The 24200-nt window shown below is 46.3% G+C and overlaps 1 protein-coding gene across 1 annotated transcript in view; it reads right to left on the bottom strand.

Moving 5' to 3' along the window:
* Positions 1-2956: 2956 nt before the first annotated feature.
* Positions 2957-24200, bottom strand: part of LOC146026538 (proton channel OTOP1-like) — a 37960-nt gene continuing 16716 nt past the window's right edge. Inside the window, exons 5-7 of the mRNA XM_083157341.1 lie at positions 11957-12087; positions 10713-11641; positions 2957-7084 (exon numbers count right to left, since the gene is read on the bottom strand). Of these exons, the coding sequence (XP_083013467.1) occupies positions 6914-7084; positions 10713-11641; positions 11957-12087 (1231 nt within the window). The 3' untranslated portion in view covers positions 2957-6913. The remainder of the gene's footprint in view (positions 7085-10712; positions 11642-11956; positions 12088-24200) is intronic.

The following is a 24200-nucleotide window of genomic DNA, read 5'->3' as shown; positions in this document are numbered from 1 at the left end:
AGAGTGCAGCGTGATCAGGTTATGGAGGGTGAAGCTGGCCGGCACCCCATAGATAGAGAGGCGTTGGTAGTGTAGTGGTATGGGGTGGTGGGTGCCATACGCCTGCTAAAGTAGTAAATGCAGCACGGTAATGTTTAAGGGGTAGCTGCTGTTTTACTACTTTAGCACACATATTTTGCACCCACTACCCCATGGTGGTGTAGTGGTATGGGGTGGATGGCATAGTACTTACAGTCTTGTGCAGTGGTGGTCAGCAGCAGTCCGTGGGTCCGGGAGAGTGCTGCTCTGCGTCATCTATGGGCGGCTTGCGGTGTAATTAAGGTGGCAGTGGCGGGCACACGGCAATGTAGTGTGCGGCTCTGTAGATCCTGGTGGGTGTGGGGAGACGGGTCTTCCTCTGGAGCATGGCAGTGTATGGGCAGCGGCTGGCGCATGGCAATGTCTTGATTTGCCGGGTATGTGAAGACGGCAGTGGGTGGCCAGGGGCGGGTCTTGTGGCGTGCGCACGGCAATGAGCTGTGTGTCTGTGACAGATGCGGGCGGGTGTGGGGGGCCGGCTCCTCCAACGGAGCGAATGCACTGGTTGGCTGGCTGGGTAAAGAAGGTGCCAGCGGCGGGCACACGGCAATGCTGTGCGTCTGTCAGTGATGCTGGCGGGTGTGGGGGACGGGATCTCCGACAGTGAGGGCAGGGGGGGGCAGCTAGTATCAGGGCGTGTAGTGCTGGAAGGGGTGGTGAGGACGGGCCGAGGGAGATGCAGGCTTAGTGGTGAAGGGGGTGCGGGTGTGGACGCGCTGTACTTCGGTGGGGCGGGGGGTATGGCGGTGTTTGTGCTGAGAGGGGGGAGTGGTGCTTGCTGAGGGGGTGGAAGTGTTGTTTGGGGGGCGGTTATGTGCTGGAGCTGGGTGAGGGCTGTGTATAAGGCCCCCATTGCTGTGCTGTGCTGTTACAGTGTCCTCCTTATGCGCTGCTGCTGGTGCTGCTCCCTCCTCTCCCTGGCAGCAGTGAGAGCGCAGGTTAGGGTGGCCAGCACATGGGAGCCTTCGTGCTGCTGCTGTTGGCGGGGACCGGCGCTGTGCGGAGAGGAGAGCAGGTCTCTCCCACCTGCGCCCCTGTGCTGCTGCTGCTGGCGGGGACCGGCGCTGTGCGGAGAGGAGAGCAGGTCTCTCCCACCTGCGCCCCCGTGCTGCTGCTGCTGCTGGCGGGGACCGGCGCTGTGCGGAGAGCAGGTCTCTCCCACCTGCGCCCCCGTGCTGCTGCTGCTGGAGGGGACCGGCGCTGTGCGGAGAGCAGGTCTCTCCCACCTGCGCCCCCGTGCTGCTGCTGCTGGCGGGGACCGGCGCTGTGCGGAGAGCAGGTCTCTCCCACCTGCGCGCCCGTGCTGCTGCCCACCTGCACCCTGCTGACATCTTTCACCCTCCAGCTGCCTCTCTCCCCCCTTGCTCCGGGCGCAGATCCCGCCCCCTTTCCCCCGCTCGTTAGCAACTACATCTGTTATGAGAGTGAGGGGGGGGTGGCGCGGTGTGTAGCGGGGGGGGGGCAGTGTATGGTCGGGGGGAGCACGGTGTGTAGCCTTGGGGCTGCCCGTGTATGGGCGGCCATAGGGGGGGTGTTGGGCTTGGAGGGGGTGGGTAGTGTTGGAGGTTGTGTGCCGGCTGGATGATGTGTGTGTGTGTGTGGGGGGGGGGGGCGCGGTGTGTAGCCGTGGGGCGGGGTTGGTGGCCGAGGAGGGGGCGGATTGTGTGTGAGCTGGTGTGGAGAACTGAGGCCAAGGGGGGTGGTGTGTAGAACGGAAGTGGCCAGGTTTTGCAGTGTGGCTGACGGTGGACGGGCCTGTCAATCACCCGTGTAACCCCGCCCACCTTTGCTACACTGCTTTGACTGACGGATCTGGCTAAATATATAAGAGATGCATGGAAACTAGGGACTTTAAAGTAATTATGCCACTGTATAAAGTATTAGTTAGACCTCACCTTGAATACGGAGTACAATTCTGGGCCCCACACTATAAAAAGGACACCATAGAACTGGAAAAAACCCAAAGAAGAGCAACAAAGCTAATTAGGGGAATGGAGAATTTAAGCTACGAGGATAGACTGAGCAAATTGGGACTGTTTACACTAGAGAAGAGACGTTTAAGGGGGGACATGCTCAACATGTACAAATATATCAGGGGCCAATATAAGGAACTGTCAAGCAACCTTTTTACTGCAAGGAAGGAGTCTAGGACACGCGGGTATGAGCTTAGATGAGGAGAAAGAAGATTTATTTACGGTCAGAGCAGTCAAACTGTGGAACTCTCTTCCTAGAGAAGTGGTGTCTGCTGACACAATAAATATGTTTAAAATAAGGTTGAACAAACATTTATTGGTTAAAAACATCCAAGGGTACAAATAAAAATCATAATCTGTCTTTAAAAATTTCAGAATATACTCTATAACAAGGGATAAGCTATTATAACCTAGGTTGAACTCGATGGATGCAAGTCTACATACACACATACATGACTATAACATATTTGTCACCATAGCCACATATACTCACATACATTCCCCATAGCAACGCACGCAAACACGCACTCTGCCCTCATAGCCGCGCACACTTCCCCCATAACCATGAACACATACATTGCCCCAAAGCCACGCCTGAGATACATGCCTTACTCCTTCCCACTGCCAGAAGGAAGCTGGCTGTCCTGCACTGCCCTACACTGGCGATAGAAACCAGGAGCAGACCCCCTGGAGCCAGTGGCGTAAGTTTGTCTCAGTTGTCCAGAGGCAAGGTATATATTGGTGCCCCCCAAATAGCTCAATCAGTAAGGTGTCTGTCTCCAGTAAAAGATGTCAAGGGTTTTAATACTGGGTGTACCCAATGATGCTAGGATTGGGAGTCAGCCACGGAAGTGATAAGTGATATAGACAGCTTTCAATTAACTGATTCAAACTTGCGGGGGAGGAGAGGTGCCCCCTTGGGAGCAGGACCCCGGCGGCAGATGACTCCATTGCCTCCCAGAGTTACACCTCTGCGCCTGGAGCTCCCCTCTGCCCAAGCCCGGGACTCCAGTCCTGGAATTATCCCTCCCCACGGCACCAATGGCAGCCCTGATAGTATGCTAAAGAACTTGCAAGTGTTAAATCCATAATGATAAAAATACAGTTTATTTAACAGAAAAATAATTTGTACACTGCAAAACAAACTCATGTAATTAATAAAGATAAGGACGATTATATAACTTTAACATTCTCATCTAAAGCTTAGAGGAAAACATTATCCATGTACAAAATATTATTTTTCAATGAACGTGTGACAGTGAGTACATTTATGTGTCATTATTATACCATAAATTATGCAAATGGTTCATATGAATACTTCAGATAAGTATCAATTAAGTGCGTATGCTACAAAGCCCTTCTCTAGAGAGAAAGTTCCAGAAAGCAAAGTTGATCTTTTTTTGAAAATGACATACAGTATATTGTAACTGCCACACATTACACGTGTATAAAGGGTGGTATGTATATAATAACTTGCAATCACAATTGACTGGCACCAGAAAACTAGCAGCTGCATTCTGATTGGTGATTACTCACCTTCGAATGATTTTTTCCTCTGTTTGTTATGATAAGTAAGCCAGGACTTCATCTAGACACTTTCCACTGAATTGGGGGTGGGCTCTGATATCATATGAGATCATCCATCCAGCCCTGAATAGGCAGGGGCACGCCTGTTTTTGCTGGGGTCCGGCCAGAATTTCAACAGGCGCCATTTTTGTGAGCATGCCTATGAAACTGGGCGGACCCCAGCAAACGCCCCCTGCTGGTCATTTAGGCAGCAAGCGTCCTGGCGGATGAAAAATTAGCTGAAGGTGCTCGCTGCGGAGGTTCAGGGCTGCCAATAGGGGGGTGCTGTGGGTAGATGCCTCTGGAAGGGCCCGAGCAGCTCATTTTTGCCCACGCATTACCCCCCACCGACAGCCTCCGCTGCACTCAGTGTCATGAACAAAGCAGGTCCTGGAGCGCAAGCTTATTCAAATCAGGGTGCTGTCGGCCAATTAGAATGCTGCACCAGCTTTTGAGCCAATCAGAGCTTGAGTACCAGCAGCCAATCAGAGCAGCTGCTGGTATGTGAGCTCTGATTGGCCGCCAGCATCCTGAGTTGAAGAAGCCTGCAGCTCAGCGGAAATGGAGATGAGGGAGCAGGAGCCGGGTTATGGTAAGTCAAGTGAGGAGGGGGGCCGGACTGCAAATGAGTCCCGGGCCCCAATATTCCTGATTGCAGCCCTGCGGAGGTTTGCACATGCAGTGTAACATTTCTTTCAAGTAACTAAATATTAATGGAGAAATGGTTGGATGTGACAATTTACAGGCGCCAGAGATTTGGTAAAAAACATATAAAATTTTATTTTGACAAATATCATAGGTTCACATATAAAAAAAGGATGTATTGAAGATAAATCCTTACCCCTAAGGGTATTTGGAGCCAGCAAGTGATGGAAAAAGTGCAGGGATGCAGTCCGGAAGTGCACCCTGCTGTGGCCCCAAATACCTTAGCACTGCACAGGTTCAGTCTAGTGGTAGTCCAATCAGTCACTGCCGCCAACGCGTTTCGAGCAACAGGTGCTCTTCTTCAAGGGCAAGGTGACTGATGTAAAATAAAATTTTATATGTTTTTTACCAAATCTCTGGCGCCTGTAAATTGTCACATCCAACCATTTCTGCTATATTCCAAGGTCTGAGGGAGACCTTAAGCGACAACCCAAAGGCAGCCTGAGAAAGAGCGCAGGACAAGGGGTACTCAAAATCTACCATTCTAAATATTAATGGAAATGGAAGCCTGGTGGACACCACATGTATAAATGACCTACCTTTCCTGCAGGCAAGCAACCTAGAGCCTTGTCCTAGGTTAGTTTCAGCCCATCTGGTTTGGTATTTGCCTTGCATGTATTCAGTGGGCGGTCTTACACAATGGGGGTAATTCAGAACTGTTTGCATCATTGCAAATTCACACAGCGACCGATTATCGATAAACTGCACATGCGTACGGCCAATAGCATGTTTGCATGAGGCCGTCCTGCAATGAAAGCCTGTTACTTCTTGGAATCGCTGGTCCTTCGTAAGGTGATTGACAAGAAGTAGGCCATGTCATGGGAGTGTCAAGAAAAACAGTAGGCTTGCCCAAAAAAATGCTTCGAGTGACTGGGAAAACACAAGCATGCCGAACCGTTTAAGGGGAGGGTGTGTGACATCAGCAATCGGCCGGATATGCCTGTTTTCATCACAGCCACCAAGTACGTTTTTGGTTACTCCTAGCTTGGGATGATTCATGCGCAGCAGAAAAATCATTCGGTGATGAGCAGCTTGCAAATGTTTTTACATACACATCTGTTCACACAGCGATCACAGGGATTTCACATTACCAGGGCGGCGTCTACCTAAAGAGTGGTGGCTGTAAATTCGCGGACGTGCAGTCTGAATCGGCCCCAATAAGTGCATGAATGGTAATATCAATACACAAAAGAACTTATGTATAAGGTCAGAGTTTTTGTATAGTCTAATACCAGTAAGTACTGTACCTAATACCAGAGCAGGAGCGAAACTCTACTTGTATTTTGCTTAAGGAAGTGAAGGATTCTGGGACTGGGAGCAAGCTCCAATTAAGTTTAGGCCTGTATGTGGGTCACATGACTACTATTCCATAATCGAATTGGCTCTAGAAGAGCCCAGACTTTATATTAATCATTATTGATAAATATAAGGTCCCGGGCAGCCCATGGGGCATGGAATCCCACTTCTCCACTCGGAGAAGCCGCACAGTGTATGGGGACCTTTAAGGCACATTAACCCCTTATTTTTTTCTTCTCCATATGATTTAGAAAGGACAATCTACCATGAATAAAATGTATCTACATGTTTGAACAGAAACAGTTTCCGTACAACTGCCAATATGAAAATTACCAGACAATAGCTACTTGTGGGCCACATGAATTGAAAGTATGGACTCCTCGCTTTCAAATACTGGTGCACACTTGGTTGCAGTTGTCATTCACAATCACTATGGAAATATACGTTTTTCATAGTGATCCCCAGACAATGAGTACTAAGGGCCCTTTTTTGAAATGGGTGCTCCTTAAATATTAGAAGCTAGGTTGAGGGAAATCTTCCCCCCTGCCTCAACTAAATAATTTTTCTGTAGTGCTGGGAATTAATGCCTGGTGATCTGCGCGAGCAGGGCTGAAAGTGGTCCAGGAGAAGAGGTGGAACTCCTCTTCCACCCACCATAAAGAAGAGCCAGTGCTAGGGTTTTTGGGCATCCCCCTGCAAACCTATTAATTTCTGTCCCTCCTTCTATTAAAAAGGGGAGGGTGGTCACATAGTCAATAGTACCCCCAATTCAGAATACTCCACACAGCAGAAATACAATCTTATTCACAATACACTGCATTTAGTGCCGCTGACTTATATTTTACCACATAGTAGTGCCCTTATTCATGTTATGACACACAGTATTGCCTCTTATTCACTTGGCATCACTCGGCAGTCTCTTTAATATCTGCATGTAAGCGAGGTGTCACAAGGGGTAAAACATTATCGTCATTCTTGTCATCTCCACGGGCTATTTCATGGTATGTTTTCTCTTACTGCTTCATTCATTAGACACAACATGTTGCTTTTCCAAGTGAAAACTACCTAAAAATATAATCCTTTAAAGCACTATCTACACAATTCATACAGCTATATGCGTTTAACCGATTGTGCAAAATATTACATTGCCACGTGGCTTTATGTTTCCAGGGAAAGTTGGAGTTAATGTCAGTTCCACTCCATAGCGATTTCAATGGCCGGGTAGGCGAGGCCCAGATAAAGTAGCTTGACCTGAAAACAAAGAGTTCAGCTACTGTCCGTCATTCTTGGCTCATTTATGTCTTACAATACACTTCAAATAAGGAAGATGCTGAATGCATGCGGTAGAAGATGGAGAAAGGCATCGCAAGATTAACCACTGTAATCCAGGGTTCAAAACCGAACACAACTTCTTCTAAGCCATTGTCATACTGGGGGCGGCAGCCGAAAGCCGGTGGGATCCAAAGCTGTGATATAAAGCAAACAGTTATAGTAGTTACATAGAAAAACAGGCAAAACACTACACCTATAGACAGGGCTGCCATCAGACATTGTGGGGCCCGGGACTGACAAAATAGGCAGGGCCTCTCTTCCCTTTCTCGAACACCTGGAATGCCCGGTGAGCAGCGGCGTAACTATAGCACCGCAGCCCCCGCCACCGCGGGGGGGCGCTGTGCATGTGGGGGCGCCGGGGGCTGCGGTGCTATAGTTACACCCCCCCCCCCCCCAATCCCCTGCAGCCTTACCTATCGCGCTGGTCCCGGCGGCTCCGTTCTTCTGCTGAAGACCACCACAAAATGGCCGCCCCCATATAGCACACAGTTCTCTGAAACTGTCTGCTGTATGGGGGCGGCCATTTTGTGGTGGTCCTCAGCAGAAGAAGAACTGAGCTGCCGGGACCAGCGCGATAGGTAAGGCTGCAGGGGATTGGGGGGGGGGTTTGCATGGGCGGCGGGGGATTGGGGGTGCTTGGCGGGGCGGAGGCGGGTGAGACAGAAGTCTGCAGCACTGTCCCCACTGCTCAACCTTTACTTTGCTTCAAGGGAAATGTGAACTTTGTTTATGAAAAATTATACTTTATAAACTCATCTTTATGTCTGGGACCGGGACTGGAGTCATCGTCCCCCCTCCCCCAATGGCTGCCCTGCTACAGATATAACCTTAAGGAGCCCATACACGCTCTGTTGTGTCCGGCTTCATTCTGTACTATGCGATGCGCGCTCCCACGCATCACATAGTACGGTACAAAAAGTATGTGCTGCACATACTTTTGTACTAGCTACACATCGTATCATATCGGACAAGGCATGCGATCCGATACGATGTGTACTATTTAAGTCCCGAATGGATCCGTTAACTGGACCGTGTATGGGCACCTTAATACAGATGGAGAAGCTCTCAATGGAGCTGCTCCTGGTGATAGTATCGCCAATCGCTGCTGTGCACCATCCGACAGAAGGGGGAGCTCGTGTTCCCCCTTCTGTCGGAGCCTGCCGGCTCCCCCTGCTCCTCCGTCGCTCCTCGCAGCCCCCACTTGCCCTGCACTTCTCCCTGAAGCGGAGATGGGCAGGAAAGCCAGTGTGTTGTCAGGGACACATGGGTGTGTGAGACGCTTGCGTGTCCCCGTCAGATGGAGCTCACAGGCTGACTGGTGCTCCATTTGTACTTATTCATTTTCCCAACATATATATATATGTATCCACGATTAGCCGGCACTCCTCTCTCAATGCAACTGCTGGGGTGCCTTGTCCCATGTAAGTATACAACACCTCCTCCTTGGACTGGCACTCGACGGACTTCACAGCAAATTATGCAATGTCAAGCTAGTGTGACATTGCATCATTTGCTGTGAAGTCCGTCGAGTGCCTGTCTAAGGAGGAGGTGATATATATATATATATAGGGTGTAGGGGGGACGGCGGCACTCGCACACAGAAAGAAACACACGGAGGCTGGAGTATACCAACGTTTCGTGGCAGCGTTGCCACTTTATCAAGGTGCCTAAGAATTCTAATTCTTAGGCACCTTGATAAAATGGCAACGCTGCCACGAAACGTTGGTATACTCCAGCCTCTGTGTGTTTCTTTCTGTGTGCGAGTGCCGCCGTCCCCCCTACACCCTGCGTTTACTGGACCCCCCCCCCGGTGGTCACACAGTTGGAGGGCACCGCCAAGGGAATTTAACCCCTTCCCCCTGTTGGGACCATCAGCAACTAGGAGTGCCGCACCCCCGTCTCTATATATATATATATATATATAGCCAGGGTTATTTTTGTGCAGGCTCCAGCAGGAACTGAGGCCCTTATTCTAGTTCACTCTTTCAGACAAAATATTTCTTAGATGGACAAAACCATGTGCACTGCAGGTGAGGCAGGTGTTACTTGTGCAGAGATAATTAGATTTGGGTGGGGTTTTACACCTGCCTCATCTGCAGTGCACATGGTTTTGTCCATCTAAGAAATATTTTGTCTGAAAGAGTGAACTAGAATAAGGGCCTCAGTTCCTGCTGGAGCCTGCACAAAAATAGCCCTGTATATATCAGTAACAACAGCAGAGGGCACTCACAAGATTTGTAAAGCTGCACGGCGGCAAGCTAACAATAAATGTAACAATTGACACAAGGGATTGTGAGTCAACGTTTCGGGCTGGTCGCCCTTTATCAAGACATATATATATAGTATATATTTTTTTTGCATTACTATATTATTATATTGATCTTGTGATTTGTTTTATTACTCTCCCCTTTAGACAGCGCTGATGTATTTAGCAGTGGCATAACTATAGAGGTGCAAGGGATACAACTGCTATGGGGACTGGCCGTTTGGGGAGCCCCAAGGCACAGCAGGCACCCCCTGCACCCTTTTCATTTTTTTTTTCCAGTTTTTTCTTTTAAATATTGCACTTTGGCAGTGGCTGTACCCGTGATTTCTGTCTATACTCCTCATAAGCAAGAGACAATGATCCAGGACATTGATCCTGGAAACTTCTTCACCATCCAGAAGGGTTGGCAACCTTAACCCATTATCAATGTCAAGAATAATAAAAGTATAATTATAGCTTCATTATTTTATTTACATTAAATAAAAGCTTGAGAAAGCAATACGTCAACTGCAATATGCATTACACACCAACACATTGCTACTGGCTCTTCTCTTGTAACTTATATTGAAAGCACACCGTTAAAATGAGAGTAAATGGAATCACATAGGGGGGGGGGGGGGGGTTTACTATCCTCATAACCCCAGCTGCACATTTAGTATCCAGAGAGAGTTTGGAACCCCATGGTTAAGAGCCCACGTGGAGAGCATATAAGAGCTGAGATCATTGTGGCTAGATTAAGGTCTGCGGGGGCCCTGGACAACAAAAGGTCTGTGACCCCCCCCCCCAGATGGACGGAGGAAGCCAACCCCCCCCCTTCCCAGATGGAGGCAGCCAATCCCTCCCCCACCCCTCCCCCAGGGGCCCCTGGTGCGGATGGTAATTAGTAGTGCTACTAGTTCCCATCTGCCACAGGGACCCCGCCGTTGATTTCTCTTCCTCCACAGGGACCACGCTGACTTCCCATCTGCCGCAGGGACCCCGCTGCCCAGATCCCTGTGCTGGCCAGATACCAGGGCGGGGGGGACCGGTGTGGGGGCACCGGGGCCAGGGCTGGATTAACAATGGAGCGGAGGCCTGCACATAAAAATAGGTCCATCATCATGGCAGCATGATAATCATCTCAAGGTCACATGGTTGGCCATAAATCATAAGTATTCCAATTTCCTTTCTATATTACACATTTACACAATTTTTGTATTTTATATATTTGTGGAGACATTTAGTGTACATGCCTCTTTACATGCCTACATGGCATTGGCTTCACCTCCTCATTTCTCATGATATGCCCTAGCATAATTTCAGCTCCAGGCCCAGGAGACCCTAAAACTGGGCCTGCCCGGGGCGACCGCCCCTGTTGCCACGTGTATAATCCGTCGATGACTAGAATACACTGTGGTATATTCCTGTACCTTCTACTGTCCCATATCAGCAGACACATATGGGAGTCCTAAATAAAGATGGTAAAGAAAATAAACAGAAGCATGACATTTCCTTACCGAAATATTGCAAAGGAACAGAAAGGCTGCAATGTTTTTAAGGATCCTCCTTTTTTTGTTGAGTTTTGCTGTCCTGGTTGCCTGAAAGGCAGTAACTGACTGTGCAAGTCTTATAGAGTTATTATTTTCTTGGTTCTTCTTGTCCTCCACAGTGGCTTCTCCCAGAGAGATATCAGAATTTGAAATGTACGGAAACTCCTTGTTGCAAATAGTGACAGATTCATTAAAAACTTCATAGGAAGGTGTAAGAGACAAGGTACTTCTACCAGACATAGAGAAGATCCTCTCAATCGTATGGCCATCCATAGGCTCTTCTTCTTTGCGGTGTATGCACTCAATGATAAACAGGTTCTGAATGTACTTTTCAATAATCACCAGGATGGAATAAGGTAAATTATACCAGGCGTATTCAGGGTGGGTCTCTGCACAAATGATAGCCAAGATAGAACCCCAAGAGATAAGCCAGGAACCACAGGCAGAACCAACCAGAAGATCGGAGTCTAGTTTCTTGGCCGGACTTTCACTGTCATCCAACAACTTATTCTCCAGTCTGTATATGATGAGTCCGATGATCCCTGCGGTGCACATAAGTGTCAACACTGTAATGGCAAATACATAAAACATTGTGAGGGCCAGCTCGCTCTTGCTCTTGGAGCGCCCAATTTGGATCAGATAAACCACCAGGACAGCGATGGTGGTCGTAAGGACAATCAGCCCCAGAATGGTCCCAGCTGTTATGCCATGGAACTTGAAATGAATCTTCTGCTGAAGGTGGTGTTTAACATTGCGTCCAATATTCTTCCATAGAACATACAGCATTGTGGAGGCTAATATGTGGTACTCAATGGTGAATGGATACAGATAGTATATTCCTTGTGAAAACATGGAACAGACATTGGATGTGCAGTTGCATTCTGGTGTATGGTGATCTACAAAGCAAGTAAAGGTGGAAATGTTAGCTACAAAAGCACTTCTTCTGTCCTCTAGAGTCTCACTGACCAATAGCAATCACTGGCTCATGATACTGACAGATTTATCATGTTATAAAGACCCTCTTATGCCTCTATCCCTTAAACCACCAACAGAGCCCACTTCTTATAGGTATTCCCAACAATCCACTGACTGCATTGACTAAGGTGGTCAAAGAAATAAATTCTAGAGGATCTTTAACTACATTAAATATTGTTGACCACTCTTTTCTCATACAAGCTTTAACAGGACTTCATAAATAGCAATGTTCTTACCCATTGTTATGTTAGTAAAACCAAGAGTAATGAGCCTCTCCTTGTGTTCATTCAGCTGGTGCTTGGACTCTGTTAATATGCCATTAGTCCAGAGCAGGAGGTTTGTAAACACTGCGTGGATCAAACCAAACCTAGAATATATACCACAGACAAATCCAGTTACCAGACAGATGACCAGTACAATAGTATTCAAAAGCGAATCATCTAGCGCAGTAGTTCCCAAACTATTATAAATCACGGCACACTAGAGTATAAGAATTTTTCACAGCACCCCTAGGGCAATAGTTTCTTATTGGGAAATGTAGGCAAAATTGCAAAGCAGCAATCAGGTCTGAATCAGACCCAATAGGCAGGAGAGTGGGAAGGTAGCTCAGGGGCTTAGACTCACTGGGGGGCCTCACACTGCCCCAGATGCCCTGATCTGTCCCACTCTGTCTCAGGCAAAGGAAACTAGAGGTACATGGCTTAAGCACCAGCAGGAAGTTTGAGTGACCCCTTGGTTATTGTCACCATGTGCCATGGAGCAGCATCACCTTGTTTGTTTTGCCCTTGAAATCCCTAGGGGCTGGTTATTCTTTTGGCATCAGCACAATGGATTACAAAACATCGTACGGAATTATTTATATGGTGATACATTTATTCACTATAGTGAATGTTGGAATTTCACTATTGGTATTAATTGTTAATAATTATATTAGTATATATTTTATATATAATATATTATTATATATATTATAAACATGTCTTGACATTTACTGCCCTGCCAGTGTTAGATTCCTATAAATGCAGATCCACACTTTTTTCCTTTTTTTTTTTTTGTCTTTTACCTGGATGAACACACAGCCACACACACAGTCGCACACAAAGCCTTTCACAGTCACACACAGCTCCACACAGCCAAACATAGTCACACACACAGCCACACACACCCAAACACAGTCACTGACAGCCAAATACAACCACACACAGCCACACACACAGTCAAACACAGTCATAAACAGCCATAAACAGCCACACATAGCCAAACACAGTCACACAGTCACACACACACACAACCACACAGAGTCACACACAGCCAAACACAGTCACACACAGCCAAACACAGTCACACACAGCCACATTATATTTCACTCTCAGAAATGCAGCATAAAAAAAAGGCCCTGAAGAAGCTAATCTGCGAAGCGCGTGCCGGCTAGTGGTGCACAGGCAGAGTGGCACAATGTTACTCTGTGTAATTGTGATATTGTAATCAATTGTTGTCTCAACCAGCGTGATGATCCCACAGCCTTTATCAGGGTAGCAGGAATCATAGTGTGTAATGCTGCACCTACCCTGTATTCTCACTCTACGCTGCCAAGTACCATGCCTGCAATACTAATACACATGACAGACTGACAGCCGTAGCCGTTACCCAGAGTTGAGGTCTCCCATTTGTGGGCCCGCAACAGGAGACTACTCATTATTACTACAATAATGTAACCGCTGTGCAATCAGTCCTGCCAACCATACACACTGTGGGTTAATACAATACAGTACTGGTATAAAGACTCATAATATTTAAAACGGTGGTAACTTCATATTATAACCCAAACTCAATATCAACCCAGGGTTATAATTTGAGTCATGATTAAAGAATAAAGGAGAGGGGGCGTGGCCTAGACGCTGATCCGAATGGACGTGGGTCACTGAAGCTCTCCATATACATAGCCTCTATAAGTCCCCAGGAGAGCTATACTACACCCCAGAGATCACAAGGTACCTGGATACTCCCTCCGGCATCGGTGGAGTTGAGCTGCGGAGCCGGGGGACACTCCAGGAGTCCCTGCAGGTTGTGGCCTACTCCACAAGGTGAAGCCGGGGCCTCGATTTTTACAGCCTCCCGAGGTGCCGCTCCAGGGAGCCGATTTGGCGATCGGCGGCCGCCGGAACCTGCAGCGCCTCTCCCAGATAAGTGAGGCGTCCTGCTGGATACTCCAAGGCAGGCTGCTGCCTGAAGATCGCCTCTGGGGCTGCGGGGACCGCCGGCTGAAGCGCCTCTGGCTTAAAAGCCTCCTTTCACACAGACGCGGCGGCCATCTTGGATACGGAGCACTGTCACTACAGGGCTCTGATCCTCTTTGCTGAGCTGCTGACCCTGGGAGCGAAGTAAGTGGCACTTTGTGCCTTACTATAATAGCCCATTGACCTGCAACCCAGCGCTCCCCTTAAATCACTGGGACCTATTGTATATATAGACATAGTCCTAAACTGCTCTCCATACCATCATATCGGGTCCCTGGGATTGGCTCCCCCTGAGCAGTGCCTGTATAAATATCGGTTGATATACCCTCACCTAATATACTGATATACCCTGATCTATTTGGTTGGTCAGATACCAACTCCCATTTACACAAATATATAAATGACCTAAAGGACGTTGCCCTGCACTAATCAGAAAGTGAGAACAATATCTCCAATAGTATATAAGCCCTGGAGATAAGTAAGCCTGGAGCGCCACCTTGTGGGCCTAACAAATAATTGCAACTCCAGATTTTCTCTCTACTGCCAGAAAACTACTCAACAAACTGCTGGAGGTTCACAGTGACTTAACTCCTAACTCGGTACCCCACGGAGCGGTCCTCCTGCTGTCCGGTATTGTCGATGTATATTCCTGTCCCCCCTAAACGAGTGATCCAGGTTCTAAAATGAAGAATCAATCTGCTTACTGATGCCTTCCTAAGGCCACCCTGGGGGGGTTTGGCGGCTGCCCTCCGTCACGGCGGTTCCTTTATTAGATGTATGCACCAATGGAGATGCAACTTCTTCTGTTAGTCTAGAATGTGGATTTCTTTAGCAGCGTTAACTTTGTAACAAAGGGGAGACCAGATACTACTGTTAACGGCAGAGAGGGTTCCTCCCGCTGAGACCCACCTATTACATTACAGTCCACCTACTGTCCTTTAGATATACATGAGTCATAGGAAAAGTAGGAGCAGAAAGGGTGTAGCAAGCACTACGAACACCCGTGTGGACACTGATCTTCGTAAATATCTGCGTTCCCAAACCAATTCAGACATGGCAACAGAGCCACCTCCTGCCTCCCCGATCCACTCCTCTTTATCAGAGAACTCGTCGGAATTGAGGGAACCCACGTCTGTGTCCATACAGCCAAATACGATTGATATCCAACAGATATACAAACTATTACAGACTCTCCCTACTAAGTCGGATATCCCCACCAAGGAAGACTTCGCTTCTTTGGAAAATAAACTACGAGATGTAGTCCACACAGAAATTGCCGGGATAAAAGAAGACTTGACACAGCTGGGCGCACGAGTGGAAAACCTTGAAAGCTCAGGTGAGGCGGTCAGTACCTTTCACAAAGCTCTGGCAGACACCATTAGATTACAAGCGGAGGAGATCCAATCCCTTCGGGATCACCTTGATGATATCGACAACAGGGGGCGGAGGAATAACCTCAGGATCAGAGGGATTCCAGAAGATATCCCCCAACAAAATCTACATGATGTCCTAGCCAAAATCTTCAACGAAATTCTAGGAAATGACCCCAATGAATCAATCACTCTTGACAGAGCCCATAGGGCCCTGCGACCTAGAGGCTTACAATCAGAGCGCCCGAGAGACATAATATGCAGACTCCACTACTTTACCCAAAAGGACGAAATCCTGAGGAAAATACGAAATTCGGATGGCCTTGAATTTAATGGCCACTCTATCCAGATATTTCAAGATCTTTCCTGGCTCACGCTCCAATCTCGTCGCCATATTAAACCCCTAACAGATGTTTTGCGCAAACAGAATATTAGATATAGATGGGGCTATCCATTTAGCATCACAGCAACACATGGAGGGAAAACGGCCTCTTTACGCCACCCAGAAGAAGTACCTTCCTTTTGTTCCTCCTTGGGAATTCCAGTTGTGGAGACGCCAGACTGGCATTCTCTCAGATCTCAGTTGCTTCCTCCGCAAGCCCCTTCGTCTAACCTCCCATTTCAACGTGTGGAAAAATCCCCTAGACTCAACTCTCGGAATCGTGCTTCTGCTCCATCACCCTCTGCCGCATCTTCACAAGCAAAGACGTGAAAATAGACTTTCTGCTCAAATACAGGTTTCCCTTACATGGAGAAGATGGAAAGAAATTCCTAGGCATATACCGGTTTGAAACTCATCTGGAGACAGCTGTTGGCTAACTACATTCCACTAACTCTGTGGTTTTTCAAGGTTTTTTGTTGTTTTTTGTATTACATTTTTAAGGTCCCTTACGGCCTTTCTGAGAGCGTTTTTGGGTTAGTATGTCCCAGTTTACACTAGCTGGCTTAGTTATACATCTTATCGGAACGATTTTTTTCACTATTTTGACCCTCGCTTAGACTGACAAAACTGCTATATGTTCTTTATATGGTCTATTGATACTAGATATTGGGAATATGACCCACAAACATACCTCCCGTTACCTTGATACCTCCTAGATTACGCTTTTGATTTCCCCTATATACTGGTCTCTAGCAGTTTATTTCTAGTATTTTTGTATTATTATAATAATATGTGATGCATCCATCCGGACCGTCGTTTCGGGGCTAGGCCCCGTTCTCCCCCCTGTTGCCCCCTGTGCACTGCACAACATGTTCCTAGGCCCAGTGGTGGTCTTGGTTTTAGTCCCACCCAGTGGATTAGGAGCAGTGATTATGTTTTTGCCATCCCAATCTCTTTCATTGCCTTACATTGCTTTATCCCAGCTATGTCAATACTTTCTCTTCTTCTGTTTCTATCCTTTATTCTCTTCCTCTTTACTTTGCTGTGCCCCCCTGGTCTCCCTGAGCGAGCTGCTCTTCCTGCTCCCTGATGGCTAATCTTAAACTTGTCTCCGTAAACGTCAAAGGCCTAAACATTCCAGAGAGGAGGTCCCGCGCACTTAAGGAATTATACCTAGAAAAAGCAGATGTTGCGTTTATACAGGAGACGCACTTTCAAGAGGGGAAAGCTCCTCCTTTTGGGAATAAAAATTTTCTGACTAGTTTCTTTTCCAATAACCCGCTAGGGAAAACATTGGGAGTGGCAATTTTGATCTCTCGCCAGACGACTATATCAGAGGCTGTATGTCGCCCATTAGTCCCAGGGAGAGCGTTATTGATAAATTGCAAGATATCTAACTGTGATTTCTCCCTACTAAATATCTATGCCCCCAACAAACACCAACCAGCCTTTATTGACAAAGTACTAAACCTAGCTCAACCCTACTTGGTCGGCACAGTGATATGTGGGGGGGATTTCAACTGGACAATGGATCCTAGGTTAGACTCCTCCCGTCCTAATGAACGAAGCCCTGATAAACTACACCGTAAGGTCCGAAAAATTTTACACGAATACCAACTTATCGATCCTTGGCGTATTCAACACCCTTCCACTAAGGACTATACCTTCTTCTCTCATCCACACAAAGTATACACAAGAATAGATTATATTTACATTTCACATAGATTTCTGCATTTAGTCTCCAAATCTGACATTGGCCAAATTTCTTGGACAGATCATGCACCTATCTCATTGACCCTTAACCTCCCCTCATCATACTCTAAAAAGTACTCCTGGAAACTGAATGTCTCACTTTTACAAGACCCTATATGCCAAAAACAAATTAGAGAGGCCCTAGAGGAATACTTGCTGTTGAATGATAACGATGAGACTCCGAAAGCAGTGATTTGGGAGGCACACAAATGTGTGATTAGGGGGAAACTTATTCAAATGGGTGCGCGGTTAAATAAGCAACGTAAAGAAAAGAGAGAGGCTTTAATTCAGAAAATTCACTCCCTAGAACTTCTTCATAAGTCTGCTCTCTCCCCCTCCATCCTCCAGGAACTCTTAGAAGCTCGCAAGGAATTAAATTCATTCATGTCCGAGAAATTGAAGACGGAGGCCCGCAAATGCCGTAGCAAATTTTTTCTCTGGGGAAATAAACCGGGTAAGCTACTAGCCAGGGCACTGAGAGCTCAACGTGCTACAACGTTTATTCCTACTATTAAATCCCAGGAAGGTCGCACCTGTAATACCACTGCAGAGATTGCTTCTGCCTTTCATCTATTTTATTCCCAACTATATAACCTAAATAAGACACAAGGTGACTTACCCAACCCCTCTAAGTTGTCCGCTATAAAAGACTACCTTGGAGAAGTTGATTTCCCAAGGCTGTCACCAGAACATATTGAAGCCCTCGAAGTACCCTTCTCTACTGAAGAGTTGGAGGCTGCAATTAAATCTACGCCCAATGGCAAAAGCCCTGGTCCAGACGGTTATCCAATAGAATACTATAAAATCTTTAGTGACACACTCTCCCCCTTAATGAAAGCTACATTCAACCAGATTTCGGACCAGTTCCCTTTTCCCCCTCAGGCTCTCCTTGCACACATCTCAATTATCCCGAAGGAAGGTAAGGACCCGACCCAGTGCTCCAGCTACAGGCCTATCTCCCTGTTGAACGTAGACCTGAAATTATTCGCAAAACTCATAGCAAACCGATTTAAGCAGTTTCTCCCGATTCTCATCCATTCCGACCAGGTGGGATTTGTCCCTGGACGGGAGGCGAGAGACAATACTGCAAAAGTACTAGATTTAATTCACTTAGCCCCTAGTTGTGAAACACCTGCCATCCTGCTCTCTACTGATGCGGAAAAGGCTTTCGACAGGGTAGATTGGGACTTTCTTAGTGGAATGCTGGAGCACTTGGGTCTTGGTCCGGTTGGCCTTCAAAGAATCAAGGCTCTGTATTCAACTCCTTCGGCACAAGTAAAGGTCAATGGAGATCTTTCTGAACCCTTTCTCATCTCGAATGGAACCCGTCAGGGGTGCCCCCTTTCCCCTTTAATATTTGTTCTCTGCATGGAGGCTCTGGCAAGGGCCATTAGGAAAAATAATAATATAAGTGGGCTGTCGGTGGGAGGTAAGGAATACAAATTAGCCCTGTTTGCCGATGACCTCCTTGCAGTGGTCTCGAACCCGTTAACATCTATCCCTAACCTGCTGATGGAGTTTAGTCGCTACGGAGCTCTCTCAAATTTCAAAGTTAATTTGACTAAATCAGTCGCCCTTAATCTCACATTAGATGAAGCCGGTGTGCAGGCCTTGAAATCCTCCTCCCCCTTCTCTTGGCACCCCACCCACCTTAAATATCTGGGAGTAAACCTAACTAGAAACATCTCCCAAATATACGCCCACAACTTCCCTCCCTTACTTTCTAAACTGCAACTAGAGCTCTCCTCCTGGGGGTCAAAGAGAATCTCGTGGTTTGGGCGCATCGGAGTGATTAAAATGAACATTCTACCTAGAATACTTTATATCCTACAAACGCTCCCTATCGGCGTCCCCCGATCATGGTTCTTGGCTCTCCAACGAAAAATCAGAGACTATATTTGGGCAGGGCGCAAGCCCAGGTTTAAGCACGAAATTCTATTTAAAAGGAAACATGCAGGTGGACTCCAATTACCCCATTTTTACACATACTACAATGCAATCCTATTAACTAGGATAATGGACTGGTGTAACACAGGCCACAGAAAACAATGGGTTGACATAGAATTAAATTCCGTCCCGTGCTCTCAGTCTGATCTCCCATGGCGTAACAAATCTTTACACAGCCCACACCCACTTACTGGACCTATGTTTGCTTGCTGGAAACGCATGCGCTCTCTGACTTCTATCTCACCCTCTCCTTCACCGCTTACGCCTTTGTTTGGCAATCCAGAATTCCCCCCAGGCTGTAATGAGCCCTCATTTCGACTCTGGCGAGGCAGGGGCATTTCCCAAGTAGCTCATCTGGTTGGCTCTGCGGGCGTTCAGAGTTTTCCGGATATTCAAAAAAATTATGAATTGCCAAACAAAGAGATCTGGAAATACCTCCAAATTAAACACTTCCTCTCAACTTTCTGCTTGCCAGGAAGACCCTTAAGAGCTACTACACCATTTGAGAAGCTTTGCACAGCTGAGACATACCCTCGTCACTCTCTTTCAACCATTTATAAACTAATTATTGAGGAGGTGTTCCCAGCTAATCCAAGGTTTATGCTAGATTGGGAAAGGGAACTACAGGGCTCGTTAGAAGAGGGAGACTGGTCGGAGATTATGAGAAATACTTTCTCCTCTTCCCTAAATGTGCTAACAACTGAAACCCATTACAAAGTGCTCACACGGTGGTACCGCTGCCCCAGCTTACTGGCAAAAATCTACCCAGGGACCTCAAACCTATGTTGGCGGTGTGGTAGTGAGCCAGGCACGCTTTTACACATATGGTGGGAATGTAGCATCATCAAACCCTTCTGGAAATTAGTAATTCACACTGCTAATATTATTCTACAGGATAACCTCCCCTTTAGTGCCAGCTTTTGGCTACTCAACCTTATCCGTAGGCCCTTTTCAACATATAAAAACACTCTACTATGCCATCTGCTTAGTGCATCCAAAGCAGTGATTCCGGTTCACTGGAAATCTAGCTCACCTCCATCCATACAGGAGTGGTGTAATCGACTAGATCACTACATGATCATGGACGATCTCACTTCCTCATTAGACTCTAAACGCACTGCCTTTACCACAACTTGGATGCCTTGGTTGACCTTCAAGGAATCAGAACAGTATAAAGCTTTAGTCTAAAGCATTTCTTATATCTGCTCTATATATTTTACTACCCCCATATGATTAAATTCCCAGGGGGACACAGCCCCTACTTCTTCTCTTCTCCCCTCTATGCCTTTCTAGTTGTTTTCTCTCCTCAGCTGTCATTCTTTTTTCCTGTCTGAAACCCTTTACGCCATTCTGGTGTACACTTCGATTTATGTGCTAGAGCGTGCAAGTTCTACTTATGCAAATGATACTTACAGAAAATTGTTAAATGTATATCTATCTCAATGCAAATTCTGTTCCTTTAATAGCTATACACATAAAGTTCTCAATTTATGTCATTTCCTTTTAAAACTCAATAAAAATCTATTTGCAAAAAAAAAAGAATAAAGGAGAAATATTTCTTCTCTCCACTCACACACTTATATCATATTGTATGAATAATGTGACATTGCAATATAATCAGGAGGTTATTGTGAAAACACTACACACGAAAAATGTATTTTCTTTATTTTGTACAACACTCTGGTGAAGTTACACAATCTTTATTAAAAACATAAAGAGACACACAGAGTGCTGCCCGCCTGCCACCCCCCTCTTTTATCAACTTTATCACTACTATATATTGTATGTTTCTTAAATATTTTGCAGTCTTTTATTTCAATCAATAAAAGTACATTTTTAATCAATTTTGGTGCACCACCATAAAGGACAAAACTTTCTCTTCTGATTTGCCATTATGGAAATGAGCAGGAAGCAGGAGGGTGCACTGATCCCCATCCCTCATAGCCCTCTATGGAAGTGAGCAGGACATGGGGGATGCACTGTTCCCCATCTCTCATAGCCCGCTATGGAAGTGAGCAGGTTGCAGGAGGGTGCACTGTTTCCCATTCCTCATATCTCGCTATGGAAATGAGCAGGATGCAAGAGGGCGTACTATTCCCCCATCCCTCATAGCCCGCTATGGATGTGAAAGTGGAATTCTTTTTACCCAAATCCTGACATTTGCCAAGCCATCTGTAGCCTTTGTGGAGCCACAGTAAGTAAAAGTAGGGATGTAAAGCATCTAGGGACCTCCACCCCATTATGTCATGTGCAGCGAGCTCATGACAAGTATATGATAAGATCAGAAATTGGTGCTAAAAAAAAAACAACAACAAGCAGTCCAGTATCAGCCTGCTCCCTTCTCTCCAGGGCCGGACTGACCATCTGGCACTTCTGGCAATGCCAGGAGGGCCGATGGGCAGGTGGGCTGAATTTGTCCTTTCAATTTTCTAAACCTTCAGCACCACCTCCTGGGCGGCAGTGTGCTGTGCGGGCAGCTGCTTAATTTGCATAATTACATCATGACACAGCTGCATCATGACGCGATGCGGGTAGGGGGAGTGCTGAGTGGACAGTTAGACACATTAACATTGTAGGACCTCTTGAAGAGGTGGCAGGCCTGAAAAGAGGTATATTATTTATCTCTTGTTCTGCTTGTGGTACTAGGGATCTTTTACATGTCAGACCCCGGTGACATGTACAAGTGGGACTTGTAGTTCTGCCGTAAAAAAAAAGTTAAATATACTGTATATGTCACTATAGAGAGTGACACAATATTTATAAAGAAAAGGACAGGGGTGTGCAGGAAATGCTGTTTGTAGTTGGAAAGTAATGGGACATTGAGATTGCAACACCTGCAAGAACAGTAAAAATTGCCCTGTCATCAACTGAAGCAAAAGGTGGTAACAACAAGTTAGTACTCCACCCTTTATATGCTTCAGCGGATGCAGGAACAGCAAAAAGCCATAGCTATAAACAAAAAGCTGTCATTGGGAGAGGAGGGTGGATGTACCTTAGCCCAGTGCAATGACAGTACTTTCTATCTTGTGCAAGGTTCTCAAATCCTTCACCTAGGTAGTAGCCACTTACAGCCACCTGTAAGTGAGTTCTGACAATGCTAGTTTGAGTCAGGTTGATCCCCTAATTAAGATTTTGGAAAATCAGCTGGAGGGAATTAAAGGAGGAAATAAAACAATGTGAACCCGCAAAGTATGCCAGACTTGTAGATCAAGACCTTTATTGGCATTTCCAGGATCCAAGGGTTGCCAATATCTTGAAATAGGATCACTACATTTTGGCAACCATACTTGATCCTAGGTTTAAGTCGTATGCAGTGTTGGTCTTTTTAACCCAGATCTTAAGAGCTGTGTAGAGCTCCTGGTGAGCAAGTTGGCAGCTTAAGTGACACGCGGCAATACAAGGCCTCCTCCTTAAATTCTGCCAGGAAAAAACCTCAGCTTTCCCAAAAGATCCCGTAGTAATACAGATAAGTACGAACATTTTGACACCTGGTCAGGTCAAGAAGAATTGTCCACATTAGAGACACCTCTACCGTAACTCCATCCAATACGGTCACCATCCAAAGAATAGTGAAGGACTATATTCATGACCCCATAATAGACAGACAGTCCCTTCCAGTACTGGAAAGAAAAAAAGGCAATTTAAAGATCCTTGTAAAAAACTGGCTTTGCATTATTTAAGTTGCTCACCCTGCAGTGTGTACTCAGAGAGTTTTCAGCACAGACAGGAACCTTGTGAGCGAACGGCGTAGGTGCAAAATACCTCAAATTTGTGGAAAATTTGATGTTCATCAAAATGAACTGGAAATTCAATGAAGATCTTTTCCGGCAATAACATCACAGTACAGAGGATTCTGCAATGGTGGATTCCCGTGGGGATGAATTAATAGGATGTACACACTGATGAGGGTGAGGATGGCAAGGATGATGACATTTTGCCACTGTAGAGCTGTTTCATTAAGCTGATTGGTAGCTTATTTGTTGGAACCCAAACAAACCAAGCACTTCAGCCACAAAAGCTGCAGTCCATTTGGCTGGAGAGCTTGGTTTGATAAACTGTGCATGACCTTTTTAATAACCAAGATAAGGGAGGGTGGGAGGGACCAAGGACAATTATATCTTGCACCACCTTTGATTTCTTCCAATGCTGTGTGGCAGTGTTTCATAATTATGTATTAAACTGCCATATGTTGTGGTGCTGCTTTGTTGCTTAGTAACCAGCCAGCTTGCTGCCGATTTTGGCCTAAAGTGGATGCAAAAAATATTGTGAGTTGTAAGGTGGTCAAAATTATCTGGAAATGACTGAAATTCAATGTTATTGAGAATAATAATACTCTTTGGACAAAAAAAAAGCTCAAATTATGTAATTTTAGCTTTTTTGAAATTTTTTGAAAAAAATTCAAAGCCAACCACAGCAATTTTGCAAATCCAAATTCATATCCAAAGCCGTCAAATCAGGGCCAAATCTAAATCCAGGAAATATGGTCCAGTGTACATCTCTAATTACTAAATGGATTTGCACCGCATAGTACCGCGGGAGCTGCTGAGAGTTGTAGTCAAGCTCTGTGATTTGTGCTCTTTAAACAGTATGAAATGTGTATCCGTTTTATACTACTTTTCCCAACAGTCTCTGTGTGACATTCCCAGCAATGACGGAGCCCAACAGGGCCTGTTTTAGGAATGAGGCTGGAAGCAAAGACAGGTGAAAAGTAGCATGCAATAAGGAGGCATCTAATAAGGTAAATTTGCTGGTGCTGAGCGGTGTGCTGTCAGGTGTTTATTGAAGGTGGGGA

Source organism: Crinia signifera, chromosome 1 (genome assembly GCF_055691185.1).
Source record: "Crinia signifera chromosome 1, ASM5569118v1, whole genome shotgun sequence".
In the NCBI taxonomy this organism is placed as follows: domain Eukaryota; kingdom Metazoa; phylum Chordata; class Amphibia; order Anura; family Myobatrachidae; genus Crinia; species Crinia signifera.
This window is presented reverse-complemented; position numbering and strand designations above follow the sequence as displayed.